The sequence below is a fragment of the Panthera pardus genome, unplaced genomic scaffold (genome assembly GCF_024362965.1).
Source record: "Panthera pardus isolate Hobbes unplaced genomic scaffold, ASM2436296v1 HiC_scaffold_17, whole genome shotgun sequence".
NCBI classification, from domain to species: Eukaryota; Metazoa; Chordata; class Mammalia; order Carnivora; family Felidae; genus Panthera; species Panthera pardus.
Window position 1 is genome coordinate 40,709,790 of NW_026526732.1, and position 25,258 is coordinate 40,735,047.

At 34.1% G+C, this 25,258-nt stretch overlaps 1 protein-coding gene and 1 long non-coding RNA gene across 6 annotated transcripts in view; one reads left to right on the forward strand and one right to left on the reverse strand.

Annotated features, from left to right (window-relative positions):
• The window catches only part of TRDN (triadin), a 388,796-nt gene that overhangs the window by 121,134 nt on the left and 242,404 nt on the right, over positions 1–25,258 (forward strand). The window contains exon 9 of the mRNA XM_053904527.1: positions 2,313–2,372. Within this exon, the coding sequence (XP_053760502.1) occupies positions 2,313–2,372 (60 nt within the window). The remainder of the gene's footprint in view (positions 1–2,312; positions 2,373–25,258) is intronic.
• Positions 1–25,258, reverse strand: part of LOC109248495 (uncharacterized) — a 48,418-nt gene that overhangs the window by 1,878 nt on the left and 21,282 nt on the right. For 4 of the 5 annotated variants that reach the window (XR_008422900.1, XR_002072086.2, XR_002072085.2 and 1 more), the window contains one exon: positions 7,520–9,738. This is a non-coding gene — a long non-coding RNA (uncharacterized LOC109248495). Of the gene's footprint in view, positions 1–7,519; positions 9,739–13,177; positions 13,218–25,258 lie in introns of all 5 variants that reach the window. The other variant, XR_002072084.2, reaches the window with a different exon arrangement.

The following is a 25,258-nucleotide window of genomic DNA, read 5'->3' on the forward strand; positions in this document are numbered from 1 at the left end:
AACATCACAACATCACTCAAGTTAAATAGAAACCTGTTAAGTATTATAGCTCAAACAATTTTCTAGATTAAAAAAATAGACATGTTTTGAATTAGTAAAGGATTTTCTTTCTTAAATTGGAAACACATAGGATGATTGGTGCATTAATTAAATGAAAGACTCTTAGAGCCAGAAAATACTGGTATAATACATGTAAGCATTTTACTTTGGTAATAATTTAACATATAGGTTAAATAGTTTCGTGTCACTGTCAGCATTCAGTTAAAACAAAAAACAAACTCTGAAGCATGAAGATTTTAGTTAATTCAATATACTATTTCACATGTTATGTGTGTAAATATGCCATCACCACTTGCGGCAGAGAGCATTATTTCATTTTGGGGGATTGTCCAAGCCCTTCAAATTTTAAGTAGTCCCTGAATTCTAAACTTTTCACATGAATATACTCTCTGTTGCTGTTGCTGAAGACTATAGTGCCAGTAGGATTCAATGTAAATGAAAAATAAAAAATGGGGAGATTTTATATCAATGATTCTGGAAAATGATCTAATTAAATCTTCTGAGGAGTTTGTTAAAAATGCATATTCTAGGGTTTAGACCCATGGAATTATAACACATTCCCCATATTTTTGATCTTTAAATTGCCCTTTGAGAACAACTTCTGATTATAGGAAGGAGAAATCTAAAAAGAATATAGTCACTTAAGGTACTGAAACAAAAGAGAAAGCTTGAAAATTTCAGGAAGTCCACCCTTCCCCACCTCAAATTTGCCATTTAAGGGAAGTGGTTTTTTTTTTCGTTTTGCTATATCTGAGAGCCCAATTGCCCATTCTAGAATTTGCTCAGGAAAATAGTTATGTCCAGAAAAGAGAAAATACTTTCTACATTAATCTTAATTCTCTCCTGTACCATAGGATTCCCATGTCCTGTTATTAATATATACAGGAACAAACAGATTCCTGGACTTGACCTGGGAACTAGCCTCCTTCCAACATCTACCTTACCTATGGGAAATGTGCTGTAATTCAAGAGTCAACATACAGGCAAATTTTTGAAACTTTATGAGTTTTGGCTTACTCATAATTAGGTACTAATGAAAAGGATTATATTTTACATTTACTGCAATAACCACATTTCTTTTTTCAAAGACCCGGCAGAGTTTCATAATAAAATGGATTAGTCTAAAAATACTGTTAATACTTTTAAAGGAATAAGGTTTACAAAAATCATTATATGCGTATTTATTATAAAGTAACAAGTTTTATTATTTCACATGTTTAATGTACATAATTTCAAGGACTTAAGGGTGTGTCATGTTGTGTAAATTGAATAAATTCTCTTGGTCCTGAAGCTGCCTTTGGATTTGTTAGATCAATAAAATGCCTGTTTAGAAACATTAAAATGTAAATCAATCATCTTGAACAAGGTTAATTTCATAATATGTAGTTTTAAAGAAGATATGGTAAAACTTCTGGAATAATTCACCAACTAAAATTTGGGTTGGAATGACCTCAGCAGAATCTAAAGTTATGTGGGAATTTAAAGTTCATTGTAATGTCTTTAATTTAGAGGGAACAGAAAAAAAAAATTCCTGAAATCATTTTTGATTGTTTGCCCCAAATGCTCAAATTCTCTGTTTTTGTTTTGTTTTTGTTTTTAGACCATAGACCATAGACTAGTCAGGATCATAAGATATCTTCAGTGAAGATTACTGATTAATTAGCTTAACAATGGTATCATTTAATGCTGAAAGTCTGTTCTTCTGCATGTACTCTTATAATTAGGAGTATTTCCATGCAGAACCTCTAATACAATGCAAAGGAGTTAGTCTTCCTGCTTGCCTTTTCTGGAAAACATTCTACAGCTCCATTTAGACAATTAGCAGAAGGGCTGAGAATGAATAATTGGTAAAATGTTCCAAGTTGGAAATAATTTCCTCTTGTAAAACTTCTGTTTCATTAATGGAAGTATATACATGAACAATGAGAAAAATTGCTTTAATATGATTTTTGTAATGAATTTGATGAAAAATGTTTTGACTTAAAAAAGACAACTATATGATATTACCCTGAACTATTCTGTTTCAATTTTTTAAAGCTATTTTTTTTGTATGGAATAAATGGACCTTATATTTATTATGTCTTTTTTCCCTGTGTGTTCATATGAGTGCAAATTATTCCTTCACAGAAGACATTGTAGTAACTAAAATAGAATTGTGCTATTTTGTTTGTTTTGTTAAACCATTTCTTCCTAGAAAGAAGAAAGGTGTTGATGACATTCTTCCGTTGTTCTTTTTCTTTCTACTCTGTCAGATCAGTATGCATTCTGTCGATATATGATTGACATGTTTGTCCGTGGGGATTTAAAACCAGGTATTCCAAACAATTTTTGCACTTGTCTGTTTTAATAGTCTTTGTTTCTAAGATTGCTGGCTTTTTTATGCACTAAACTGAATTTCCATTTTAAAAAATTGCATAATGCATGTGTAGTTCTAGAATAAAACCAATGAAAAGCAGAAGTAATAACTGGCATTAGGGCCTTTAATTTTACTTTCTATTACTGCATGGCCTATTGTAAATGAAGTCAGTTAGAAGCTAAAAAAATTCTAATATCTTTATATACAAAAAAGTGCTAATATCTTTAATAATATCTTGGAGTGAAGAGGTGAAACATTTTATTTCTGGTAAACTTAGAAGACTTATGACGATAAAAGTATCCTTTTTTTTAATATTGAAAAAAATTTATATTAAATCTGTCACAATTCAGATATTTAATTTACTTCAACATTTTGTATTTTCTCACATATGGAAGGGTTAGCTACTCTGGAGAACTACTATTGATGGAGCTAGTCAACCTTAGAGCTAATAGTCAACACAATGGGAAGTCTTTTTATTGAAAGGAGTTTATCTATTATCTCTCCTATCTTTAATTGTTGCCCAGAGTGTAACAAGGGATTCTTTACTAATATCTTAATTAAGAATGAATAACTTGTTTGCTTGTACTAGGCCTTTTGCAGATTTAAAGACTGATAGTACTATGTTATGTTTGGGGAAACAATTCTAAGAAGATGGTATTGTCAAGGATAGAACTAATTTACAATAGAACAATTGAAGCTAATTGTTTAAAGCAAACTATATTTTGGTTCTAAGCTATTTTATATGGAAATCTCTCTAAAATGTATAATTACATTCATATGTATATCGGCAAATGGGCATATCATATTTAAAACAAATATATAATACATCTAGGTCCTAGAAAATTAGAAGATCATGAGAACTTTGAGTTTCAGGAAAATTTAGTTAATTCTAATAACTTATGCAAGCTAATTTCCTCCCTTCTTTTCTTCATTTTCTTAATCTTCTTTCTCTTTTTTGTTTACTTCCTTACTGAGTTAGAAACTGAAATAAGGGGGAAAACACTGAAAAATATGGTGATTCACTTGGATGATGACTCACTTTGTAAAAATGATTAATGCTAACATATGTATATAGCGTCATAGTAACCTTAGAAAGAAACATCAGGAAAGTGGTTTAGTATAGTTAAAAAAGAGGGCTTAGGACATAAATACAGATGTGATTCTTGACCCCATCCTTTTCTAGCCTTGGACCTTGAGAAAATCATTAAACTCCACTTGATCTTCAGTGTCTTTACATTTAAAATTGGGGTCACAGTCAGCAATAGCACTACTAGAAATTTATCCAAAGGATACAGGAGAGCTGATTCTTGGGGCACATGTACCCAATGTTTATAGCAGTGCTTTCAAAAACAGCCAAATTATGGAAAAACCTAAATGTTCATCAACTGATGAATGGATAAAGAAGATGTGGTTTATATATGCAATGGAATACTACTTGGCAATGAGAAAGAAGGAAATCCTGCCATTTGCAGCAACATGGATGGAACTGGAGAGTATTATGCTAAGTGCAATAAGTCAGTCAGAGAAAGACAGATATCATATGTTTTCACTCATATGTGGAACTTGAGAAACTTAACAGAAGACAATGGATGAAGGGAAGGGGAAAAATAGTTACAAACAGAGAGGGAGGGAGGCAAACCATAAGAGACTCTGAAATACAAAGAACAAACTGAGGGTTGATGGGGGGATGTGGAGAGGGGAGAGTGGGTGATGGGCATTGAGGAGGGCATTTGTTGGGATGAGCACTGGGTGTTATATGTAGGTGAATCACTGGAATCTACCCGCAAAACCAAGAGCACATGAATACACTGTATGTTAGCCACCTTGACAATAAATTATATTTTAAAAAATAATATATAAAAATAAAAGTCAAAATAAAATAAAATAAAATAAAATAAAAATAAAATAAAATTGGGGTCACAGTAAAAACCTTGCAAAATTAGAGGCACCTGGGTGGCTCAGTTGGTTAAGCATCGGACTTTGGTTCAGGTCATGATCTCATGGTTTGTGAGTTCAAGCCCCACATTGGGCTCTGTGCTGACAGCTCAGGACCTGGAACCTGTTTCCAGTTTTGTGTCTCCCCCTCTATCTGCTCCTCCCCTGCTCACAGTCTGTCTGTCTCTCTCTCTCAAAAATAAATAAACATTAAAAACATTTTTAAAAGTCTTGCAAATTTGCTGACAAAGCATCTAAGGAGAGGCACAAATACTATTATAACTTTATTTCTTAAATCATTCAATTTAGCACAGCCTGTCTGAAAGAAACTTAACATTGACAATGCTCAGTCTATACACACCATTAAGTCCATTTTAGGTAAGAGATTTGTTGCCCATTTTATTTATCTGTGGTGGTTTAAGAGAGTTACATTCTATGCATATTTTGGTTTGTAAAGATCAACTATTTACTTATATGCAACATGAATCAATATTGTTAATGAGCATGTGTTTTTAAATTTTATTATTTGAGGAAAATAATGTGTTCTTTGTGTCACCCAAGTTATTGATAGAACTAATTGATCATAAAATACAATTACTAAGAAAATCACAGGACAGAGAGAACTGTCCTGTCAATGTCCTGTCACTGTCAAAGTCAATGAGGGATGCTAAGCGTTTAACAGTCACAAAGCTAATCAGATCTTTTCCAAAATTTAACAGCAAATCAAGATCAGAAGGAACAGTGAAACCATGTCTACATGAGTTGAGAATTCCTCTATTAACCATACAGGGGGAGGTCTTTTAAAGTCATATGTGAACATTTTCTAAATAGCCATGAGTTCAGATCTGTAGCACTATCTAGTATCCTAACCCATGAAAATAATTCCCAAGTGCTATACAATTAGATTTTTATTAAAGCTTATGTATTTATTTTGAGAAAGAGTGGGGGGGTGTTGCAGAAAGAAGGAGAGAGAATCCCCAGCAGGCCCCATGATGTCAGTGCAGAGCCCAATGCAGGGATCAAACTCACAAACTGTGATATCATGACCTGAGCAGATATCAAGAGTCAGACATTCAACAGACTGAGCCTGATGCCCAGATTAGATTTCTTAATATCACTTATTACCTTTCTAACTGCTTTCCTAGTTTATTTCATCTACCTACATTCATGATTTTGAAGATTTATTTCTATAATGTATAAGAAATTAAAGAATATGTAGATGAGTATTTCTGGAGAATTAGTGTTTTTCAGCATTTCAAGGGGTGAGACAGAAGAATCTGGAGAAGGGAAACCTGTATGGTATGGCTATTGTTTCATGTAACAAGTCATGTAAAAGTTCGTAAGTGTACAGAAGGAAAATTTCTGATATTTCCTTTGTTGGTGAGACAATACATATGATGGAGTTAGAAAGCACTAAATATGGTGTGTGTTTTGAAAAATGAGGAATGAGAAATAAGATTTAATCTGGGCATATTAATTTAGAGAAAAGGCAAGTGATAAGACTTTGACTCTGACTGACAATTAGAGAATAAAACAATTCCTGCCAAGCTTATTGCTCTGCATGTATCCAGTATTTATAAAACATTTGTGCTTCCATCTGTTTCTGTTTGGGATTAGTAGAACACCTGTTATTGTTTAGCTAGAGTTCATTATTAATTATTGGTAATGAGTTTTTTTAAACATAATTTGATTTTTTCCTTTTGGGATAAAATATTTCCCTTGTGCAATGTTGCCACACCCTCAAAAGTAGCCCAAATCACAGTTGAGATTTGAAAAAACCTCATTAATGAAATGTACTGACACAATGACATATGTCCCAAGTTTTTCTTTTCTATCCCATTAAATAAAATACTTCTGACAAAGATACCATTAGCATTTTTTTAGCTAAGATATACCTGAAAAAGAACTGAATTGCTCTTTCTGAATCTCTGTAGTGAATATACACTATCTTATGGTCAGTAAAAATCCTTACCTCAATTATAGGGACTATCTTAAGAAGCCAGCATAAACTATAACCGCATATACAACAGTCATTTGTTGTATATAACAATTAAAATTCTCGGGTACTGACTCACTCTATCTTCAATTGAAAATTAAGAAATTCTATTTAAACCTAGAAAATGAGTATATGCTACTAAGGTTGGTCCTGTGGGCAATCGGAGTAGACGTATATGTATAATGCATAATTTTAGGGATATTATGGATACCGAAGTGCCCCCTTCTCTAGAAATATTTTTTTTCTGCTGCTCTTAAATGATCTAACAACCCTGACATTAGATCTCTTGATTGTGTACTTGGTCAGTTCATAGAACATGTTTTGGGTAATCCCTAAACTGTCTTAAGGAAGAGAGGTGAGAAAAGGAAAGGGAGAGGAAGGGAGGGAGGGAAATGGATCCTGTTCTAAGGAGGCTGTCTTGAAGCTGATGATTCACACTTTTTAGGGTTAAAATAGTCTAGCTGTCATTTTCTTTTAAGACAACTATGAAAACTGGTCAAGGCAGACATTAATAGCTACATTGAGATTCACTTTATGGTGGTGGTGGTGGTGGTGGTGGTGTGTGTGTGTGTGTGTGAGTTTTGGTTTTGCTTTTAGAAATTGATAGTAGTGATGATCAAGGTAAATGACTTTAGTTTTGCTTATCTTTATCATCCTTCCAGTAATTCCAATCTCCTTTTCAATACTTTGCTGCTAAGCACATTTTTCTTAAGTGATAGCCATACTGATAATTTCATTCATTTAGGTAGACTCTAAAAGAACCATTATGGGGCACCTGGTGACTTAGTTGGTTAAGTTCCTGACTTTTGATTTCAGCTCAGGTCATGACCTCATGGTTTGTGAGTTTAAGACCCCCATCAGACTCTGTGCTGAAAACCCAGAGCCCTGTTTAGGATTCTCTCTCTCTGCCCCTCCCACTGCCTATGTGAGCACATACACATGTGTGCTCTCTCAAAAATAAATAAACTAAAAACAAAAATTGTGAGCAAATAAAATTGAAAAAAATAAATAAAAAATAAAATAACCATCATGATCTTACTACGCATTTTCACATTTCCTCTTCATCAACTTCCATCTGGGCCAAATAGATTGCATGTACTCCTGGGTGAAGTCAACTGAGTTAAGCAAGAGACAAATTTCAATAAGGAAAAAAAATCACATGGCTTACAGACCTCTTTATATTTATTGTAGATAAGGAAATCAATTTAAATGTCCAGTACAAGAACTAGGCCTTGTATGCTTTTGCTTCATCATTTTAACACTTTTTTTCCAGCTTTTCATCTCTGTATGAAAAAAATCATAATCAAAAAGCCATTATGATTAAAGTTCAATACAAGTTAATGTTTATCCCTTAGAAGTTATCCCACCATTAAAATCCAACTACTACCTGACTTACTTGAACCAAGAATTTATGTTAAGGTAATTTATTCCCCTTTCTGTGCCATTTACTCTCTTAAAATTGAAGGTAGTCACCTATCAAAATCTTCTCTGAGTATAATAAGGTATTCTTTGGCAGTCTGTATTCCAATTCTATAGGTTTTTAGGTCCACAGCTAGAAATAGAGCCTCAAGGAATGAGAGTACTCTCATTTTATTAAGATCCTTTTCTTGAACTTCAGTTGTGCCTAACTGCATTTTTGGTTTGATCCTGCTGAGAAGAAGTCAAATGTAATTGCATTATAGTCACTGTTATTTAATGGTTTAATCTAATGTATTTCAGAGCTCAATTGGCTATAATGTAGAAGACTAGGTAAGATTCAGCCTTACTTTACTTTCCTCCAAAAAATACTGCTCCATGAAAACATACTCACTTTAATTCCAAACATCTCATTATTTTCACAAAATAAAAGTTCTGGGAGTTTTGGTGTTAATGCAATAAACATCTGTTGAATCCCCTCTGCAAGCTGCTGGTCCAGAAAAGAGATAAGACATGGCATATATAACTTTATAACTAAGGATAAATTGATAAGTATGCAATAGAGGTTTAGAAAATGTAAATGCTAATCTCAGTATACTAGGAACAATAGTTATCTTTACTTACCATTTGGACCTCTTTGTGTTTTTTAATATTTTAAATCATTTAAAAAATGGTTTACAGAAGTAAGAGTAAAGGGGTGAAAATTGTGATAAGAACTTAAACATAGCAAAACCAAAAGTTTATTTCATCAATTTTCTGATTTTGAAGATGTATATACTCCAGATTGGAAACATGTTCAGAAAGGAACTAACTGCCCATCAATATCATGAATAAACCTGCAATATATACATCTAATTGATACTAATTCTAGATTTCAAACACATCTTTAATAGGTTCTAGCATAGTATCACTTCTGGTTCATTTAGAATTTGCGTTATCAAAATGCAACAGTCAACTTTTTCAAATCTTTGAGGCACGTAATTTCGTTAAAAAACAATGTCATCTCCATTCCATAACTACAAGACATTTTTATTTTTAGATTCTTAAACATTATTTAGAATGATGAATCCAATGAGTTTTTTTTTTTATTTATACATAATTGATTTCATTCTGATACTGGCCTTAACCTTTCTTTAACATTTGTGTACTTAAAAACTATAAATTTTGGCACACAGACTTTATAAAAAATGAAAAAGTATTATAATATACCCTTAAAACAAAATGAGATAGGTTCTTGCCACAAAATATTGCATGGTGAAGTCCTTCTGGTTGAAGGACTAACTGCATGAGAATATCCTATTTCATTTTTGTCCTTGGAAATGAATTGTTCCCTCATGGATTCTTGAGTTTGAGAAAATTCATTGTCATCTGAAAATCCATGGTCTGAGATTTCATTTGAACAATTAATTTCAATTTCACCCTAATCATTTAAGTTTAGCATACTTAGCTCTCTTTTTTACATTTGTCTTCTGATTCATCTAATAACCTAAACATCTTCCTTTGTCCATTTTCTTCTTTTTGCAGTTATGGACGAAACATAGAACTTCTAAATTCTAAACTGTGCTCAATGAAACTAGAAGTAGATCATAAGAATGTTTCCAGACTTCTTTTATGCGTTCTTGAATGACGATGCAACATTTTAGTCAAAAAATAAGAAAACTGAATGATGATGAGAATGGAGGTTTATTTTGCAATTGCATCATCCTTCCAGGCAACTCCATCATTATTCTATTTTCTTATCATTTTACTCATTTTTAGCATTGTTGGGAATAATTGATGAGTCATAATGAAGTAATTCCTGAATTCATGAAATAGAAATGTTCAAGAGAGAGGAAAAATAAGATCATAGAGATTCCATCATGTATCCTGGATTTTTTTAAATTGCCCAACGGTGCCATGTAGCAAATTACAAGTTATAATGAGTTTTATTCTGTTTAGAAAATAAGTATTTTTTTTCCTTTGTTCCTTGGACAACCTGTAAGGAAAAGTAAGGCAAGATAAATCAGTCTCTACAAGTAGTTACAATTGCTCAAAACAAAACAAAGCAAAACAAAACAAAATAAAGTCTCAAAAACTCAGATTGACTTCCATAGACTCTGCTAGCACACTGAGAATCAATGGACAGAACATAAATTGAAGGTCACACAAGCCAGGATTTAAATACTTTGCTTAATAACTTTTTCTGAGTCTCAGTTTTTAAATCAAATATATTTCTTAAGGTTGTTAGATGGTGAAATAAGATAGTGTATGCACATATCCTCTCCCCACACTTTTTCACTTTCTCTTTTACCATGTAAATTTACTGCAAAAATGATAATGCTTCTAGTGTGAAGATCAGAGAAGATCTTATGGAAGAAGTAAAAGTTGAAAGGGGTCTTGAGACATTGGTGGACTGTGTCTATATAAGTTTAAGGATAAAGACATAAGACTGAATAGCTAACATTTAAGTCACATAGTCACACTAATTTGAAATGTTCTTTTATAACTACCTGCTGTTGAGTATTCTCTGCTAGATTCTTAAAATAATCTTATTTAATCCATATAAAACCTTGGGAGGAATGTATTATCATCCTTGTTTTATAGAACAGAGAATGGAGGTAGAGAATTTAAATGTTTTGTCTGGCTCAAACACAGTGCAGACAGGGGATTCAAACACAAGCCTGACTAATTCTAAAGCCCAAAGCTCCCTGCTTGTTTAGGCATAGGTGGGGAAATGCAAGTGGTTCACAGTGGTTGACATTCAGGAAGCCTAGAAAGAAAAACAAAATTGGAAACATTTGTGTAAGAAGGTTTTGAGGGGATGGCCTTCTTGCACAGTTAGGATATGTCCAAGGAGGTTCACAGAGGTAGAACCATGGGTTTTATCATCACAAATACCAAAAGAGAGGAAAATAAAAGATTATTCAGAGGTTGTTGGCTTGAAAAAACAATAATAATAGTGCTCTAAATAGGGAGTAAAGGAAAAGACTGGTCAAAACTCATGAGAGTGAGAAGAGCTAGTGATGTAGGAGATTTCAAATCCATTACCTATTCTTAAGGCCGCAGATGATGGTGTTCAGTTACAAAAGGGGAATATATGAAGATTCCAATCGAAACATCATTTAAGCACCTGCTAAATACCAAGGTTCATACCAACTATTTTCACACACTTTACTCATTTAATTTTCACAGCAAACTCTGAAGTAAATGTAAGCAGTTAGATAATCAAGTGTGGAGTTTTGGTGAGAGGTCAATGGTGGAAATGAGGTTACCAAGAGAGTGAGTGAAATAAGTGATCATACAAATATTGAATACATGAATACTGCATGCACTGTAGTCTCAGAATGAACACAGTAGGGGATATAAGAATACTAAAAGATGATCCCTAACTTTAACAAGTAGAATTATTTGAAACAGAAAATGGTAAAAGGTTAAAATTGGGAGTGAGATTGCATAATACTGACACCACATGTTACATGTTTCAGAGAGACATCTGTGATTCTTGATGTCAGGGAAGACAAAAGACACCTAGAATTTGAAAGATGGGGAGTATTTGACTAAGTGCTAAGGAATACACAGGCCTTGGCTCGTGTATGAATGAAAGAGAAAATGAACATGGACATGACATGGCAGAGCATGTGAAATTGATGTGTTTGTATGACAATGAGGATATTGGACTGACAAAAAGATAAATTAAGATTAGAAAACATCGGGAAATAAGGAGTGATAAGTTTGTGGTGACATTATACTCGGTCAATCAGCAAAGCTGTATGTAACTTGGCATGGAAGAGAGTCTGAAAAATTTGAAGTACAACAATGACATGAAATCAGCATTACAGAGAGTGTGATCAAGCAGCATCTGCTAAAGGGATTAGAAATAGGGTAAAGTTTATGAAATATTGCTAGCACTGATGAATCTAAAACATGGTTTTGAAGGAAGAAAGGACAAATTTACTAAGTCATCGTTCATATAGGTGGTGATGGGAACTGTGTACAAGTGACTTAAGAAATTAATGTTGTAACTCAAAATGTTATAAACTATTTCGACGATTTAAGTTCACACATGAGGTGGAAACTTAAATGAGGTTTAGATGTAAATGAGAAGAGTGAGTATATGTGATTATTTACTAAAAACATAGTGCAGTGAGAAAAGTGCTAGAACTGACATGTTCATAACCTAAAATGGAGTAATAATTTGCTTTCCTTCTTTGGCTGCTTTCTGTTGTTTTCCATGGTTTTATTTGGATTCTTTGGAGGTAGCCACCAATGCATGGACATTTCAGGCAGAGAAAGCAGGTGGGTAGGCAAGTAGACTCTAGCGCCGGACTGCATGGCTTTAATTCTAGGCCCTGCCACATGCTTGAAATATGACTTAGTCACATTAATCAATCTCTTTAGGCCTTCATTTCCTCCTCTGTCAAATGAGGCTGATAAGACTGTCACAGAATACATTAGCAGATGGTCAAAGCACACTTAAGGGTCCATGGCTCTCTGAGTGTCAGCGTTTCTTTCGTAACTGGGCACATATCTATGAGTTGTTACAAGCAGAACCACATCAACAAATACACAACACCAATTTTATCCATCGTAGCCATCTGATGTCTTCTAGCCTTGGATCTACTACCTATGTAATGTGGCCAATAATACATAATTGACAGTATTATATTGGGGATTGTAGGAAAAATCTTACATTAAATGCTTATAATGAGTTTGGTTTAAGCATATCTTAGATGAGTTTTCGGAACTATGCTAGATTCTACAGATACAGCACTGAATAAATAGGCATGGTGTTTATTTCTCCTATAAGGAGAATAATAGGCATTATTTTTTAGGGTTAACATTTAGACCAATCCAAGAACACCCATTAACATTTAATAAGCACTATTTACACATATAGTGGTGGTGGGGGTGACGATTGTGCCCAATAACAAAATTGTGATTTTCTACCCACCACTCCTGATTCCTTTCTGATTTAATTATTGTTTATCATTAGCATTCTCTCCCTAACAAGTCTTTCTTTTCTGCCTTGTATACAACTTTAAGAAACATTTGCTTTTAAATCCCTACTGTCTCATACTTTGCCAGATCCACGATATGTTTATTGAATTGAATTCATGGTGCATAATATTTTTCTCAATGAAAAAAATTATTGATGATCATCCCAGGACAGCCCTCTTTATTCATTCCTGGAAGTAATCTTGTTATTTAAAAAGATGACAGGTTTCTAAGCATTGCAAATAGGCCCTATGTAAAGATTCTTAAAGGAGTTATTGGTAGTATCTCTAGAGACAGAGGCTCAGAATTAACAAAGACTGGTTTGCTGCATGCATCTGTAAACTGCAGGCAGCATAAAGAATCAGAAAAAAGTGGTAGAAAGAAAGAGGAGAAATCCTACACTTAATTACTGGCATGCATGGTTCCTGGACATAGCATACCCTGTGAGAGTTGCCTCTGATTATCTGAAGTCCGTGGAAGCTGTTCAAGATAAATATATTAGATTTCCATATTTGTCACAATCAATCCACAGAACATTCTAGTCACTATAAATAGCTGGTATGTAGAAATAGATCTGAGAACCTTTGCGTGGCTGTGATTCCTCTAAGGCTGCTGTACTCTCTCTAGCAGGTAAAGGGACCATAGATTTTGGGAGAGGGCTAGTAAATAGAAAGACCGCTGTCCTTGTAATACCAAGTTGTATGACTTCACTTCTCTGTGTCCAATTAAAGGAAACAAAATGAAGGCCTGTTTTATTTTCCTTACATTCTCATTCTTCACATTTGTCTCCTAACCCTTTTGAAAGAAGTGGTGGATTTTAGAGGAGTATCTTTGCTGTGAGGGAACTTTGAATAAAGCATCGTTTTGGTCTAGCCTTGTCACTCTTAATGGCATGGACTTGCTGTCAGACAAAAATAAATTCCTCCTCAGGTAACCTACTGAGACTATTCAAAGCATGTTCTAAAATAGTCTGAAAAAGGAACAAATAATACAGAGTAATTTGAATTGCTGCATGAAAAGCAAGGAAAATTAAGGCTTAATCAAAGAATTATCAAACTAATTAGGTGTTATTTATTAATGTGTCATGTCTTATAATAATCTTATCTGTCAATTCATATGAAAGAGTGCAGATTAAAAAAGCATTCTAGTAATTATGTGAATATATTCCCCTTGTCCTGCTCTAAGGTTCATTTGGGTGGCCCCGTAGATAAAGAATGGAGAATCTGTGGCTTTCAAATAAATATATATATAGTTCTTATCACTTTTCTAAAGCAGGCCTTAATTTGAATATGAGAATAACAAATATGCCCCATACTTATTTTGGTACAACTAATTGTGAACCAAGCAGTTTGATATAACTGCTTTCGGAGAGACCTAGATGATGAACAAATAGTCCTCACCCCTAGCTTTTTTTCCTGTACAGGATGTTTGTGCAAGATGGAGACAATAATGAATTTTGCAATATTAACATTACTGCTACCAAATTCAACATTTTGATGTCTAATAGTTGCTCAGCATTTTTTGATCCGGTATATATTTTGGTTCTCTAAAAATATTTTCTAAAATACTCTGTTAAGAATACTAATGGTCATAACATGAGTTTCAAAGCAGAAGGAGAAAACAATCTAGTCAGATTATTACAGGTAGAACAATGAACAGTATAAAGCAGCTGGGGAAGAAAAATGGGAGAAGGTAGTAATTAAGTACTAAATCATGTTTGCAGATTATACTCACTATTAATGTCTAAAGAGGAGAGGCCCACAGAGGTTAGGATAGGCTTTATAAAGCTATAGTATATTTCCAATGCTTACCTTCAACATCATTGTGATTGTTCTTATTAATTGCTTACAATGAGCTTGTTACTTATTTTTTTTAGGTAGTCAAGTTTTTCACTCGAAGGGGGATAAAATAGTCATATAATTATATGTACTTTTCATTAACAACACCAAGTGAGAAATCAACACAGGGTAAAAACTGAACAAAGCAATATCTCACCATATGGATGTCATCTACATCACTGTGCATCCCATTATACTTTAGCGTCTCTCCTTTGTCATTCACACTTAATTATTTATATTACATCTCTTAAATCCCCACTATTCTATTTTATTCCATATTTCTGCTTCGTGGTTGACATGAAGCTTTCCTGAAAGAAAAACTGCCACCTACAAATTACTTTCTATTGTATCCATCCACAGTGTTTAGGTAATAAGCGTGTGTTTAGTGGATGAGACTTGTTTGTAATAATTAGAATCTCTTATAGAAAGGGCAAATAGATATAGAGAAAGAACCAATACTGTCATATTGAAACATCCTGTAAAAAACAACCTGATGAATTAATATTCTCTTATAAAATAGTTGCATAAGATGTAAACCGTTTCCACTTTCTATTATTCATGATGGGATTATATTAATGATGATTTTTCTCCCAGAGGAATATTATTTTTTTGTATAATTATAAGTAGCCTCCTGGCAGACACTGGATAAGCAGTGAGTATTGTTTCAAATGACAAAATGGTGTCAATTATACACAATTTAAAACAGGAAGAGAAGTTGGATGATTTCCAAATGTGTCATTCAAGTGAGAATGTATTTGTGAATTTAATTGTGTTGGTAAGCCTATTAAACAGTAATTATTAACATGTTACCATTTATCCTTTATCTATCAAGTGCAAGTATTAAAATATTTAAGTTTATGTTATATGCCTGTAGTTGAAAAGGTGTGGAGTTTTATCATCTTTATTAAAGCACCCAGTAGAGAATTCTCAGCTAAAACAAAACATCAAATCCTTTGTCTCCTCGTGAGATAAATCCTAAAACCTGAAGTTCCCTTTTTCATTGGCTCTATGATTCTTCCTTCAGCTTTCCATATCTCTTTGAATTGCTTGTGAACATGGGATATATGCATGTGTCAGAGACAATTAACAAACAAACCAAAAAAAAAAAAAAAAAGGAAAGAAATTTTCTCACAGGTGGAGACAAAGGATAGGATAGTTGCAACATCCCTTTGCCAAGTACTGTGTGGTATGGAAATCGCTAAACAGGGTGGTTGAAAAGTGCCAAATTGATTTTATTTTATATGAATGAGATCCCTGTATAAAAGAGAAGCAACACCGTTTTTTCAAATCCCATGCAATAGCTTAAAAAAGTCTGTCTCTGCTTTTGAGGATAAGGAGAAAAAGTCCCAAAGCACCTTGATTTATATGGCTTACCTAGGGTGAAGGAAAACTCAGTCATACACACATTATTCAGCAGCTACCTCCCTTTTAAAGATGTTTGAGGGCGATCAGAGATGATGATCATGATGGCTTTGATGAAGACAATGGAAAGATATATCACTTACTAAATCCTAATGGTATGCCAGGCCAGGTGCTATGCTAAACTCTGGACGTGGATCATCTCACTGAGTTCTTACCAAAACCTAGGAGCTGGGTTATAATTTTCCCACCTCATAGATTAGGGAATTGAACGAAGAGGAAGTTTCGGAATTTGCTCAGATGGCTGGATATTATCTCCAGCATTGTAGGGAGAATTATAAATATATTTTAAAAAGGGGGTCACTGCCTCCTAGGTTTTCTTTTCTTTTTTCCTTCACTTTATTTTCTAAGCGGTATAATTTAAGAAAAACTCACCATCCCTGTATATAATGCAAATTTGACATGCACTCCTAAATCTTGTCATTACAACTGCCAAAGAAAGAAGGCAGTCTGTTGGTAACTTTCAGTTGTGTTTGTTGGTTGGTCAGTGAAAGTAATATGGTATAGAAACCCCAGGCAAAGGGGACTGTGACTTCATACTCAAGAGCACAATGTTTTTCACTGAAATTACTGAAGGAGTCTTGGATATGGTTTGCTTTTGAATTTCCTGGGATTCTATTAAGTTGGCCAAAAGCCTGATAAAATATCACACAGTTCCATGATTAGATTTTTAAGTGTATTTTATTTTTAATGGTTAAAGTGACAGCAAATTGAGATAGAAGAGAACCTAGGGTAAATTTATCTCGAAGGTTGTTGGTGGGTCCTGAAGTTACTGAGAATGAAAACAACAGATTCTAGCAGTTTAGGAATTGATTTAGCAATCAACTCTGCCAGCTGCTCTCTGTCAATAACCTCTTTGGTAGAATCCTAAAGTCAAACAGCTAGAAAAGACATGAGACAGAAGGAGACATTATTTATTCGTCATGTTTAGATAGTTTACAAAAATGTCAAGCTTCCTAGCTCTTAAGAAGTGAATTTGTTATGCTACTTGTAAGTTATTTTAATATGTTCTGTAAATGTAATGATTTTGTCTTAGGGGCCATATTTTCTCTTATTTCCTCATCTTTCTGATTACATACTTTCCCAATGATCAACAATTTGGTGTGACTTGATTTTCCATCTTTGAGGAAGTCTTTAAAGTGTCTCTGAAAAGTAATACTGAATATAAAGCCTGAACTATTACATTTTGACTTGAGAGTTATGACACATTAAATGTACTCATATTTAGGTGTATGCCATGTTATAATTACCTGGTTGATAAACAACAAACTTATCAGGACTGGTTCTTTTGTATTAACAGCAATGATCAATTAAATGAAGTGAATTATAGACTATTATTAGTCAGTATGTCAATGTGTGAGGGAGGAAGGGCTTGCCTAGGGATATAAAAGAAACCTGAGATTTTAACTCAAAATTTTATTGAGGTTTAGTGATTTTCCTCAAAAACTATACATTTATTTTTATTTTATTTGTTTTTTTTTGTTTGTTTTTCTTTTTTTTGAGATAGAAAGACAGAGAGAGAGAAAGAGGAGGGGTAGGGGGAAAAGAGGGAGAGACAGAGAGAATCACAAGCAGGCTCCATGGCCCAGAATGGAGTCCAATACAGGATTTGATCTCAGGACCCTGAGATCATGACCTAAGCAATATCAAGACTCAGATGCTTAACTGACTGAGCCACCTAGGTACCCCCAAAACTATGCATTTTTAATTCTACTCAATTATGTGTTTAAAATTTACAAATAAGTATAATATTTTAAATATTTGCCATGCAGAAAAAGTTGATTTCTTTTTATAAATTGACTAAAGTTAGATCTCTTTATTTTTTTTCAGTTTTATTGAGATAATTGACACAATATTATATTAGTTTTAGGTGTACAACATGATGATTTTCTATGTGTGTATATTGTGAAATGGTCACCATAATAAGTTATAATTTTTATAATGCACATAGTTATAATTTTAATGATGAAAACATTTAATATCTCATCTCTCATCAATTTATAAACAATACTATAGTCACCATGCTGTACATTATAGCCCCAGGATTTATTTATCTTATAGTTAATTGGAAGTTTGTACCTTTAGGCTATCTTCACTCATTTCACCCACCCTTCATCCCACTCCACCTCTGGCAACCACCAATTTGTTCTCTGTGGGAATATGAGTTCTATTATTTTAGATTCCACATGTGAGATCTTATGGTATTCACCTTTCTCTGTCTGGCTTCTTGCACTTAGCATAGTATCTTTAAGATTGATTCATATTGCCACAAATGGCAGAATTTCCTTCTTTTTATGGATGAATAATATTCCATTTTCTCTTGATAAATAGATACAGTTAGATAGAGTCCAATTCCAGCATATACATATATCACATTTTTTTAAATCCATTCATCTGCTGATGGACAGCTGGGTTGTTTTCATAAGTAGGCCATTATAAATAATGCTGCAGAAAGTTGATTTCTAGTAAGATGAGCTATTTTTATCCTACAGCTTCTCCAACCACTCAACACCTTAGGAAGTAGTCATCCCCATTTGGTAAAGAATGTCATATATTTTTGACATTGGAAAATGGCATCTAAGAGACCTAATTTTAATTCATTATAACTTTGAATACTAACAACCGATGGTCAAAAACATGCATTATTTGTATTTTAAATTGTCTTCAAGTGGAACAAGAGGTAAAATGTCCATTAATAACATCACTTTATTATAATACAGAGAACTTCATTTAAGATCTGCTTTTTAATTATTATAAGATTATATCATTGAGTATAGAATTCTAAAACACAATATAACAACGCAATAATTGCAATTAATTAAAATTGTTCAGCACTATTCCAAATGTTGTTATATATTTTGTTCATTCCTTTTCTCTTTATGCTATTTATAAAATAGACGCAAAATACAAAGACAACATGCTACTGTGCAAAGAAAACAGCACCTGCCATCTTCATATACGGGTCCTGCTTATAAGCACTTAGGTGAATTTAGCAAGTTGTTTAATTTCTTTGGGTTTCAATGTTTGGCACTAAAACACTATTCAAGTTACATTTAGTTGCAGAATTATTTAGGCTGAAAAATACCTGAGTGGATAATTTACATAGTCTTCTTTCCACTTGAGGGGACCTATAGATATTCAGAATATATTACAAGGGTTACATCTTGATTGAATTATTTAATGATGCTAACCTTTCTTCATTTTGGACTTTAGCTCACTCTTTCCCACTAGCCATGAGTAAACACATTAATTTTTCACTTTCATAGCAAGACTGTTGTTCCATTCATAAATAGGTAAAGATACTCAAAGAAAGAAAGTAAATGCTTTGGTCTGGAACCGTTAATGATTAAAAATGAATAAATGAATGAATGAATGAATGAATGAGTGAATGAATAAACAAGTAAATAAAATTTCACTTTTTTGTTGGAAGTATTCTATACTCTATAAAGAACTTAAAAAATAGCTATAATTTGGTCTGTTCTAGAAAATGTGACAGAGTAGCATCTAACATGCACTGATTCACTCATTCAGTTAGTCATTCATTTTCTCCTTTAATGATTCCTTTCCTTTCACAAGTATATAGTGCTGTTGCAGATTCTGTCCTCAAGTTGCTCATAGTCTACTGAAGATTTAAAAACGTGGGGGGGTGTAAAGCCCAAACTTGTATATAAACATCAGTGCATTGATGCTCAGAAGATAAAGTGCATCCTGGGTGCTCTGGGAGCATGTGAGGAGAGTGTGTGGAAGAGAATCAAGGGAGGAGATAAAATGGCCACGTTTTGAGGAATAACTGGAATAAGCCATGTTCTAGGCCATGTCATCACTCAGAATTTGCAATCCCAGAAATATTTGATTAGGGGCATGTGGTGGCTCAGTTGGTTGAGTGTCTGACTTGGGCTCAGGTCATGATCTCACGGCTTGTGAGTTTGAGCCCCACATCAGGCTCTGTGCTGACAGCTCAGAGCCTGGAGCCTGCTTCAGATTCTGTGTCTCCCTCTCTCTCTCTGCCTTTCCCTACTTGTCCTCTGTCTCTGTCTCTCTCTCTCAAAAAAATAAATAAACATTAAAAAATTTAAAAAAAATTTGATTAGATGTCAAGTGGGAGATTTGCACTGTATGTGTGTGAGTGCATTCTAAGTTTTTATTTTTATTTCTTTTAATTGTGACTGCAGTTCATCTAATTTGCCTCATTTATCTCTTTTCCTCCTGGCTTTGGCTTTTGCATTAAAAGAAAAACATATGATTCATTTTACCTATCTGTCTCTTTCTTCCATCTTTACTGTCTGTCCCTTGGTTTACCTTGTGTGCAAATATGATTTGCTGTGGGTTTGGAAGACATATGGTTCAGAGAGCTAGAAGAAACTAAGAAAAGTAAAGAAACAGGAATTGTGAAAAACTTAAAAGTCTCCCAGTGAAAGTCTATCTAGAATTGTGGAAATGAGGTCAGGTAACAAAAAGATTGATCTTTAAGTAGGGAGTCTTTTTGATGGGCCACTTGGGGTCAATTCAGCATCTAATTAAGGTGAAACAAAACATGAACACCAAAGAAAACTGTAAAACTCTTCATAGAATGAACTAAATACTTACAGATCTTTCAAGGGTTAGGAATCATTGATAATAATAGATAACTGGCATTTATCTCGATCTTCCAAATAGACGTTAAATAAATAGAAAAATAAAATAGAGTGGAAAAGGTCTTAATCTTATATTGGACTTGCTCTCAGTGTATGATTTTGTTAGGCCATTTATCCTTCCAGGGGCTTTTTTTTTCCATTTGAAAACTCAGGGTGTTGGAATAGCTGATTTCAAAGGTCTCTCCTATACCCCAAAACTCTAGGATCATGATTCTGTGCCTCTATTTTCATTAGATCCCAAACATCAGGTATTTTGTCATAATTGAGGTATAAGGCTAAATAGAACAATGATATAATCTCAAATCAATCTTGTTTCCTTTCTTTTCGTTGACTGTTCCATGGAAAATTATTTCTACTTCATAAATTGGAGATGAAGAGGAAAAAACACTAATATTACCTTTATCATTTTTAATCAAAAGAATGTATGAAATATGCATTTGGCTGCTATTCCATGCTTTCCATCAAAGTGAATATGCAAATATATAACACATGGAAATATTAGGGAAGCTTTTTATCAGGATGCAAAGAAACCTTTCCAGTAGAAACATTTTGGCCTGGAGGAGTTTCTTTGATCTAAGAAGTTAAAGAATTTGGTGTTTTAAAACACTTATAATAGGGTTGTGTAACCAATTTATACTAAATAATCCATTTGCCTAAAACTTTTCTAAAATCATAGCAAAAAACTTGTAAATTAATTACCAATATAATATATTATTGGAATAATCTAATATAAAGTAACTATGGCTTCTACTTCAGTGTCCTCTATATAAGACCTCTGGCAAAATTAAAAACTACATAATCCAAGTGACAACAATGACTAAGCAGTTAGTTCATAAACAGCACCTGGCTGGGTAAATGGAAAATTCCTTGCCCTTATCTGAGTGTTCTCAGTTGTTCCCAGAAGCTCAAGTCAAATGATTTCTTTCCCTCACTTCTTACATTAAATTCATTTAATAGTCCTATTGGGTTTATGTCAAAATGTACTCTGAATCCATCCACTTACCTCCAATTCCTATGTTTTTCATTTATCGTATATTTAAAAATGCCACCCATTATTCTGAATAGCATTTCTTATTACTTTTTCTTGATACATTTTTAATAAGATACTTATTTCCATTTTACTTGTTTAGTTACTGTTTTTTGTCTCCACCCACTGGAATCTCAGCTCCACGAAATAGGTGATTTTGTCTGTATTGTTCACTACTATAACTCCATATCCTACGGAAGTGCCTGGTACTCAGTAGGCATTCAATAAATACTTGTTGCATTAATGATTGAATCTCTACCTCAAACCACCTAGTCCAAGCCCATGTCACTTTCTTACTTTCTATCATTTCAATAGTCTCCACCTGATATCTTGCTGTCCCTCATATCCTTTTCTCTACAAACATTGTTTTGGTTCACACACCAGCCAGTGATCTTCAAAAAACCTACATGCTGTACTAAAACCCTACAAAATCTTACCTTTGTCCTTAGGATAAATCCATACTCACCGGAATAGGCTAGAATGGTCTGCTATGAGCTTGTCTCTGTTTTCCATCACCGATGACCGTTAAACAAGCCAGTCTGGTCACTAGCTTAGGCTTTTTGTACTGCTATTCTCTGTCAAGAATCCTTTTATCAGACATCTTCCTAAGGTTTGCTCCTTTGTATTCAAGTCAGAGCTCAGATGTGTTCTCCTTGGAGAAAGGGCCACTTCCTATGTTATGCATTCGTGCAGTTGTGTAACAAAGGCCTCCAACTCTGATTCCCCCACCCCAAGACAGCATGCCCTGGACTGGAGCTGAAACTGGCCAGGAGAGAGCTGTCTCTTAATTTTGCACTAAGCAGGTTTTCCTGACCAAATCTTACCACCGTGGCCTGCATATACTCAGAAGACACATTTTTCGAATTTGCACAAAGCTTCATAGGCTAGTGGAATCGTGCTTAACGGTGGCCCTCCTCTTCCCTTTCTGTCCATTTTAGCATAGTCTCTTCCCTCTAAAATTTATCTGCCTCATCACTCTATTTTAATGTCCCTACATTTCTGAGATCTGAAATTATATGTCTTGCCTGTCTTAAATTATTAAATTATTGCCTGTCTCCCTCCATCTCTAACATAAACTCTGTAACAACAGCGTATTTCTCTATCTTCACTGTGGTCCCTCAGTGATTTCATTTGCCCATGAACACTCACAACAACCAGCTGGAGCAGAGATTATGGTTCCCATTTTATCTTGAAACCATTGAGACCTAAGTTAAGTGATAATTGTCTGTTTACTGAGTGCCCCATCCACTCGACTGAGTACAAGGGATGCAAAGTAGCTGTGTAGAATTTAGCAATTCATGAGTGGGAGGTATAAAGGTGTATTGGAGTAAACACCTCCTTGATTCACCCATTTCATATGAACTCCAGAACTTCTTCAAGTAGTTCTTTTATTGGTGAGGTCCTCATTTCTTGGGCAAATTCACAAATCTGGGATTATTATATGAGTGGTCTAAAATTTTTGATCTCTATTTTAACAGATGGGGTGGGAAAGGGAGGGATGGTTGACACCCCAAATCCTTCTGGTCCCCTGTCCAAACTACATGGCAAGAGAAAGACACTCAGTAAGGAAACTTGAAGACCAAGATGTCCCCATTTTAAAATAAAAGACACTAGCAAAATCACGTCTCAGCCTAAAATATAAAACCATATTTTTGTTTAATGTTACTATTTGTTCAATTCCAAATTTTAAAAATGTTATTCTGCACATATAAAAATAGTGCAGCATACACAATTAATGTTATCGCTTTCACAAACTTGACCACGATTTTCTTACTAAATTCAGATCTCCCCACTTCACCATTAGTCATAGATTCACAAATGATTTTTATGAAATTGAAAGAACAAATTGGGATAGGAATTTGTAATTATTTTATACATTGTATTTTTTAAATGTAAATGAACTTGAACTCAACGGTCATTTACTGGAATGACACCTTCTCCATCCCAGAATCTATTACCATTTGCTGTTGGCAGTACAGAGGCCTTTCAAAGATCTTCTGGATGCACTTAGTACCTTCAGGAGAATGCAGTAGAGGCCTGGAGAATTAACTATCTGTCAGGCATTAGAGGAAAACATCTCCTCAACATTTGTTTCAAGATTTAGGGGATAGCCTTTAGTTGTATAGAAATGTTGTAGAAATAGGGAATCTCCTTTGATAAAGAAACCAGACAAATTAAATGTTAGTATAGTGAACTGTTTTTTACTTCATGTGATCTGAATTCAGCTCATAGCCTCCTACTTGACTTGAGATTCTGAGTAATTCCATTCATCATTCCTAGCAGTGTAAAGAAAACATTGGTAACTTAGATCATTAGAAGGAGTACACACTGTCTACTATCCCCAGTGGAATTTGACTAAACCAGAAACAATCAAATTGACTTGTGTGAGAAAAAACTCAGAACAATAAAATATTGGCAGCTTACAAACATGCCATTCAGGTATTATGGAAATAAGCCAGCCCAAATCACTCAAGGAACAAAAATAAAGCCAATTCACTATGTTTGAATGTCAAAGGGATTTTCAGGTAATAGCTTGCAAAATGAAGGGCACCTTTCGAGTTCCAACATAAATTTCAACAACCTAAATTGTTCCTTCAGAGAGTAACAATCCTCCGGAATTCTGAAGGAATATATTCCTAATAAAATTGTAAAAACTTCTTTCTTGTAAATGAGTTCTGTTATTTATGTCATGTTTAATTTTATCTGTTGTTATGTCTTTGTTTACTTGTCTCCAAGTCTGTTTCAAGTTCTCTTGTGTAATTAGATGGGACATAAATTGTAAATTAATTATTGGAAAAATTGGTATTTTGAGTATTTACTATGTGTTAGATGCTTTAACACTTAATCCTCATAACATTCCTAAAAACTAGCCTCATTCTATAAAGGCCCTAAACTGAGGCTTGGATACTTCATGAGATTTTCAAGTTTACCCAGTTTGTAAATGATGAAGCTGAAACTCTCACATATATATATAAACGCTCACCATTTGCCTCTAAGCATATAGTCTTTACACTAAGCAACAGTTTTTACTATAAAATTCTACTATTAATTTGACATTATATTGGCAGCATTTATTATATGATATTAAATTTATTCATATTTTTTAAAGTTTATGTATTTATTTTGAGAGAGGGAGCAGGAGTGGGGGAGGGGAAGGAAGAGAGAGAGAGAGAAAGAGAGAGAGAGAGAGACTGAGAGAATCTTAAGCAGGCTTCACACTGTCAGCACAGAGTCCAATGCAGGGAACCATCTCACCAGCTGTGAGATCATGACCTGAGCTGAAATTAAGAGTAGATAGCTTAACTGAGTGAGCCACCCAGGCACTCCTGTATTTGTTCATCTTTAAAATTGGGGGGCTCTTGGGTGGCTCAGTCAGTTAAGCGTCTGACTCTTCACTTTGGCTCAGGTCATGATCTCATGGCTGGTGAGATGGAGGCCCCCCCACCCAGTCGGGCTCCACTGATAAGGTGGATCCTGCTTGGGATTCTCCATTTCCTCTCTCTCTGGTCCTCCTCCACCCTTTCTCCTGCACCCCCCACCCCGACACACACACTCTCACTTTCTCTTTCTCAAAATAAATAAACATTAAAAAAAAAAACTAAT